At 55.0% G+C, this 6,848-nt stretch overlaps 1 protein-coding gene across 1 annotated transcript; it reads right to left on the reverse strand.

The window, feature by feature from the left end:
- Positions 1-24: 24 nt before the first annotated feature.
- On the reverse strand, positions 25-3,645 carry HER10_EVM0004089 (tafazzin). The gene is made up of 2 exons (XM_035482946.1): positions 1,559-3,645; positions 25-1,395 (listed from the first exon to the last, which is right to left on the reverse strand). Exons 1-2 carry the CDS (start codon positions 1,650-1,652, stop codon positions 59-61), a joined length of 1,431 nt encoding a protein of 476 aa, XP_035331391.1. The 5' UTR covers positions 1,653-3,645; the 3' UTR covers positions 25-58.
- Between the last annotated feature and the right edge of the window lie 3,203 nt (positions 3,646-6,848).

Genomic DNA, 6,848 nt, shown 5'->3' on the forward strand with positions numbered 1-6,848 from the left:
AGGACTGAATACTCGAGAATTTGTGTTGGGAATAATTTGTAACTTGATTCCTGTCTAGTCAAAATATAAACGGCATCAACGGCATTTGCGAATCCTCTATCGGATCACTATCCACGTTGATGAATCGCCCCTTTCCAGCTCTTTGCGCTACAATGTACTTCTCAATCGCCTTTGCCATTTGCGCCGCCTCACGGAACCTCTCGTGGTCCGCAATCGGCGTGTCGACGCTGATTTCATACCCGTACCTCAACTTCAACTTTGTTACTTTGCCCCATGGCCCGGTCCAGTCGACGTGGTCTCCGTCAACGTTGGCCATGAGCGCCTTGAACCACGCGCCGCAGCCTGTGAGGTCGAGATACTCGAGCCCGTAGAGGGACTTGCTCAGCTTCCTCAGCAGAATGACGGCCTCGGACCAGTCATCGTCCAAGGTATGCGCGTACGCCCCCGTGCCTGAATAACTCTCGGCGCGGCCGTCAGACGAGACAATCTTGGAGAACTTTGCGTTGGGCGTCAGCGACGGCTCGGGCCAGTACGCTAGGCTCAGGTGCGTGAGCGTGGGCAGCTTCGCCGCGAGCGAGAGGAGCTGCTTCCACGATACGCCGGGCGTCCCGCCGCCTTGCTGTGCGCTAGGGGCGACGGTGAGGCAGAGGTGCGTGATATGGGGGAGAAGCTTCGGCGGGAGCGAGGGCGCCTCTGCTGTGTCCCAGGAATCCTGCACGGCCTCGGCGGCGCTCGCCAGCTGCTGCGGGAACAGCACGTCGGCCAACTCCCTGACGGACATGGAGTGGCCCACCGAGCCAGTCAGGTCGAGGGAGTAGACGTCGTTGTTCAGGGACACAAGGCCATCGACGTCAAGTGGCTGCTGGCCGTCGTGCGTCGCAGGAGGGATCAGAATGTTGTGCAGGTCTGTAGCGGATGCGCCGCCCTCGTACCATACGCCAACATACTTTGCCAACGAGGCCCTGACGCGGCTGGGCAGCGTGTGCAAGTAGTACTGATCGTAATCCTTATGGAGCTCCCAGTTCAGGGCCATCCTTCGGAGGACGAGATCCATCAGGCTGCCCTTGTCCGGCTCGTATGTGCCAGGCAGGCCCTCCATGGCCTGGGCGCCGCGGTGGGCGGCGGTCGCGTGTGCGCGCTGGACATGGCTGGATCGTGATAACCAGCTGCGCGGAGGTGGCGGGCCTGGTGGTACTCGTCTGCCTGTGGCGTCGAATCTTGGGACACGCCTGGGTGCCGGCGGAGGCGTCTCTGGGATCTGGAGGATCTGTCGGAGAGCGGGCGGGACGGTGGGCGTGGTCGCTGCCGATGCTGCTGCTGATGCTGTCGGGGTAGCACGGGAGGATGATCGGCGAAGATCAGCCAAAAGTTCGTTGACGCCCCTACGTTGGGTCTCTGTGTTGCAACATTGTCAGTGGCCGAAGCGACGTCACGGAAAGGAGCTCGGTGAGAGAGGAAAGGCAAGGATGGGATAGAGAGAAGAGAGGAGGGGAGAGAAGAGGAGGGGCCGCGGCCCGGGGGGTGTGCGCGATGGGCGTGGGGTCGGAGTTGGACTTACGAGTAGAAGAAGAGGCTGAAGCTGAGGCACCCAATGAAGACGGTGCAGTTGACTGCGGCTTCGAGTATAACGTTTGATACCTTTTCTTAGTCATGCCCGGGTGAGAGATGAATGTAAGATAAGGAAGGGGGGAAGCTGTGTGAGGAGGCTTCCGGATGGGAGGTGTAGGCGGGGGTGGAGAAGCCAGGTACGGTAGGTTTCTCGTCGTTGTCGTCGATGGTTGTTGTTGCAGAGCAGAGCAAACAAGCTTCTAGCCGGCGCGGCTTTGTCTGCTATGTACTCCCTGTACTCTGGAATGTTGTTTCCGCCTTTTGCATCCGCCTTGGGGTAAGCGTCAGCAACAACGAGATGAGTCGTCAGTTGCTCAGGTATTGATTTCTGCTGTGAGTCACAAGGCAATTTGGTCAGTCAGTCAGTCCGTCAGTCAGCAAGCATACACAGTAAGCTGCAGGGCGAGGTGAGAAGGGCAGAGTCATTGCCTCGCTTTCCCCGGTGGCAGGTGTTGCTCACCAAAGAATTGATTGATGCCCTAATTAGGTAGTAGCTTGTTAGGATCGAATAAGGGCCGTAGCGTGGCTTGGAAGGCGCGGGGGGGGAAACGTTACAAACGTCATGCTGCAAATGGGAGAGAGGCAGCACCTAAGCAGCACCCCTCATGCGCCTCGTTTTTGTTGTTTGTCAGCTTCCGCCAGTTGCCAATTAGATCCGCCCACAAGCGCTAGGTAATACGCTGCTTTCCCCTCCACTCCAGGCGTCCAGCGACTCCGCAGCCTGAGGTGAGTGAGTCCCGGTTTTACACGGACTTCTTCGTTCCAGACTCCCAAGTGCCCTTGCTCAGTGCGTGCTGAATCAACTGAATGAGTCGGGCGGCAAGGGCAGGCCGCAGAGCACGCCAGAGCAGAACCTTTCCGCCTTGGGGCAAACGCATGGTCTGAGCGTTCGGATGTGCGAAGAAGGTGCCCCGGCCCGGACACGGGCATGACCCGCTCTGCCGGTCGACGGCTCGGCAGGTCCTGAACAATTGACAATCGGCGACCTTGTGGCTTGACCCACTTCCGACACCTCAGACCTACGGAGTACCTAAAGTAAGGTACCTGACCTTACCTAAGGTATCCGTACTACCTTGACTTACAGGAATGAAATTGACTCGGGCCCCCTTCCAAAAAACAACAGCAACAACCTCTACGGCCCGACTGACGGGCTTCTGGGGCCCCCGTCGTCTCCCAATCAACTTCTATTGTCTCTGTCCATCACTTTTCACCATAATGTAAGAGAAAAAGGTCCTCGCCTTGCAAACTCGACTGCCGCTAGACCTAACAGCACCTTGGAGTTCAAGACTACGTCCGCCATCTTTGTGCCACCCCTCTTTCGTGTAATGTTTCAGCAGAGAATTCTAAGACGAGAGATTATTACCTACCTACCTAGCATCTGTCCATGGAGCAGTCACTCTAATGCGGGGCGTGACTGGTGAGCAATGCATGTCATGGACGCCACCAGCACCGACGGATGGATGGCGATACCTAGGACCATTGAACCTCAAACCATCCTCTTATCTGGGACTGGCTTAGCATGGCGGCTTCGATGCAAGAAGCCGCCATATCACAACTCATCATATTCGCCAAATCCGTCCTCGTGGCCAGATAGTGTTTGTGTCACCTTCTTGGGCCTGCCCAGGGCTTGAAATAGGCTGTCTGTCTTGTCCTTTCAGCTGTTGCTGTCAACGACTGTCTCGAATCAGTGATGGATCCATATTGGGAACATCGTCGTAGCCGGGCAAAGTGGACTCTCTTTCTGCTACGCGCCTTGAAGATCGGGTAGCCGCACAGCTGGCTCTATCGATTGACTTTCCTCACGTCATCCTATTGGGCTATCATAATTACGAGTCAGCAGCCCGTTGAAGATATCGCATCATTTTGACCTCATCGAGGGCTAGGCCTTCCCTTGGACCCAGAAGTTGGCGTACGAAGCCATAGCTGTTATGATACCCCAGCCAGGTAAGCCACGTCAAAAGCGTGGCAGCGCTTGCCTCGACATCCAAAGGGCCCGGTAGCCGATGGATCCATGGATCTATCATCAAGGGCCCGTCCAACGTTGCATCCACAAAAGCCCTTGGCAGGCTCCTGACAGGCGGGCCTGAAACTGGCCTGCTGAACAACGTGCGTTTTGGATACACACGGTGTTCGTCGTAGACTTTTGCTAATGGCGCGACATCTTAAGTTTTGGTACTCTTGTACGCTCAAGACGTCAGACGGGCCAGGACCATGCTGCTAGCCCGCAGATGGAGATGTGCGGATAGTCTGGGACGGTCTTCAGGGATGCCCGAGGGCGACCGGGGCGGGCAACCTGGGTGATCGACCGCTCCTGATCCTTTACCAATCGTCCTATTGTGTTGTGAAGGAGGTCTTCAGCGGGGAAGTAAGAAGCCTTACACAACATGGTCAGGGGCCCGGCCATGGAGACCAAACATGAGGTGGCGCTTGGTGGCAAAAAGGCTTGCTGACGGAGTCTTGTACGTTTGACAATTCGAGATTGACAGTCCCAATCTGGAAGGAGAAAGCGAACAAATTCGGAAATCTGTGTTCCAACATTGGCCAGATTCGACATCAAAGGCAACGTGATAAAAACCCTGTCCGTAGGGAGGTCATCGAGGAGGGGCTTTTTCGGTAGAAGCGCAGTTACAGCCCGTGAATGTCGTGACGATCCCAAGGCAATGGCTCCAAGGTGAATGCTCATGTGCCCCGTGTAGCCTCGTAACAACCATGGCCGTAGCAATTACTATCCGATCTGCGACATGTGAGTTATCGGCCCCCAAAGATTTGCCTATACCTCGCACGACTCAGCCAAATCTGGTGTCTTGAGCGATACGCTGGCGCTCTTCGGAACGAGTCTGGTACTCGAGACCGAAAGACAGCGATCGGATCCTGAGTGTGTTATTCTGGATGTCTTCCCTAAGACTGCCAGTTCCTTTTCTCCTTTCGACTGCCATATTTTCATGATGTGGAAGTCCTTTCGGCTAAAGCCCTCTTGTGTCACCTGGAATGAATTTTGCTGCCCCGAGGGGTACAGTCCTGCAAAGGCAGGGGGTATGGCATGCTCGGTAGTCACGAGGCCTAGGCTCCAGGTCACAGAGCGTTTTCCTGTCGTTGGACTGGCGCAAAGAAACCTAGGCCGGTAGTCTCACGGCGCCTCGGCCAATCCGCTCTTTCAACTAGGAGCTTACGCTCGCTGGGTTGACCTTGCGCGAGAGACGAGTTCCGCGAAGACAGCGAGAGCATCGGAAAGTGAGCATCGGAAAGTGAGCATCGAGGGATTGGAGCTGACAAGATTGCTCGTCGTAGAACAAGAGCTGAAAGTTTCTTTCTTGACCGCCTTTTTGATAATTTCGCGAGGCAACCAGCATACCGGGTCCTTCTGTCGCAAGCCGTAGAGAGACGGGGGTGGCTCATTATAAGCCAAGTCAAGACCCTAGATGCCCGCGTCGAATGAGACGAGAAGTGATAGGCCGCTGTCACGTAGTCACTCCTTTCAGGTTTTGTCCACCTTGTCTTCTCCCGCCTCTGCACCGGTCCCGTACATACTCAGGCAAGAAAGCCTGCTGATAGAAGCCTCATTGGAAATGCACACCCCGTCGAGTCTGCGGCGCGTACGCCACATACAGCGGAAGATTTCTGCGGGACCAGGGAGCAGAGCCATAACCTTTTGATAGCTCTCTCTGCATACTTGCTTCTTCGTTACCGAGTGTCCGATGATGAAAAGGACCCGGTCCCTCACAGTCGCCGTAGCGGCTGTTACATTATCGAAGTGGTCCGTGTCTGCTTGATTGCTTTGCAAGGGTTGATGGCCGGACATGTAAGAGAGACGATCCGTTTGGCTCTCCTGTCGTCCTGCTAAGCCGCCCTGCGAGACATTCCTGGGATGGTAGGCCGGGAAGAAGCAGGGTTGATACCAGCAACGGGGCGCCTGGCCCGAATAGTCAGCGATAGATTGTGATCCGGAGGCATGGCTCATCCCAAGATTGACTTGGCAATAATGACACCGAAAGAGAGAACATGTGGCAAGCCGTCGTAAGGTACCAGAAAGGCCCTAGAGGTACAAAGTAGTACATGGGGCGGGTTCGGGACACGGTCCGGTCAAGACTCATGCTATATGGCCATGGCCATGACCCGGACTCCCAATAGACATGCTGTATGGGAAGCTGCTCTTGTCGAGAGCATGAAAACGTGGTCCTTGTTTTGAGATATCTGCTGGCTGGTGAGTCACATAGCTGTGATATCTGTATGTTGGAGCTGATGGCCGGCTTGAGCTACCAAAGTGTTGAAAAATGGAGCGAGACCAGTCGCATTGATTCAACTCGTCTGAATTCTGGTGAAGACATCTGTTCTAGGTTCTGGGCGGCATAGTTGCCATGGTTTGCGTTTTTGCGGCCTCCAAGGGGTGGGTGTTTGTCCAACAAAAACAATGTTTCCGGACAAGTATCAGTGCAGAAGGCTTGAAAGATTCGTTCACAAGGTACTCAGACTGGTGTAGCAAGGAAAGAGCCAGAAAAAGGTCAGAAACACGCAACGAAGGGAGAAAAGATGGCCGATGGCGGCGCGATGCTGTATGGCTGACGAGCAAATGTGCCTTTCAAGGGTCGGTGAAAGAGCCTCGGAGCGGTAGTGCCAGCGAGAGATGCAGCGAGGCAGCGGAGAGTCAAGGCATCGGATGAGGCCCAGAAACAGATCCAGCGGTAGCCACGGCAAGAAGATTTGTCGTTGAGCTTTTCTGTAAGGTGAGGTGAAGAAGACGATGTCTGGGAGCTTGGGGGAACTTGGAAGTAAAGGAGCAGAGTGTAATTGTATGTACTAGGGGTGTGGGTGTGAGTACCTGCCTTTACCCCATAGGGCCGGAGGCACAGAAAGGCACAGTGTGCGAGCAGTATTGTACTTTAAGGTAAGGTAGGTAAGGTACCCAGGAAGCAGCTCGTTCCGGCAGGCAGCCTGCGTCAGGTCTACTGGGCTTAGTCAATGTTGGTCGGCGACTCGGCGTACCGGGGATCAAAGAGCAAGGTACGGGTAGAGGTCATGGACAATGTAAGTTCAATGCCACCTCAGCATTGTGTCGTACCACATATTATATTACCTTAGATATTGCAGTTGTGAAGATGAAGACTAAGGTACGTTAGGTATAACAGGTATGGGGTACCTTAGGTAAGGTAGACGTGGGCAGGTTGATGATATGCAGGTTGGGCCGTGTAAATGAAGCACTCTTCCGCTAGCCAATGGGAAGACCCACTTGGCTGTCGGTACAT

Source organism: Colletotrichum scovillei (genome assembly GCF_011075155.1).
Source record: "Colletotrichum scovillei strain TJNH1 chromosome Unknown Contig00007, whole genome shotgun sequence".
Classification (NCBI taxonomy): domain Eukaryota; kingdom Fungi; phylum Ascomycota; class Sordariomycetes; order Glomerellales; family Glomerellaceae; genus Colletotrichum; species Colletotrichum scovillei.

Bases quoted from the DNA above. Each gene is read 5' to 3' on its own strand.
- HER10_EVM0004089 (XM_035482946.1), bottom strand. From the start codon at position 1,652: ATGACTAAGAAAAGGTATCAAACGTTATACTCGAAGCCGCAGTCAACT. The intron at 1,396-1,558 runs GTAAGTCCAACT...GTTGCAACACAG, and splicing joins TTCAGCCTCTTCTTCTACTC to AGACCCAACGTAGGGGCGTC.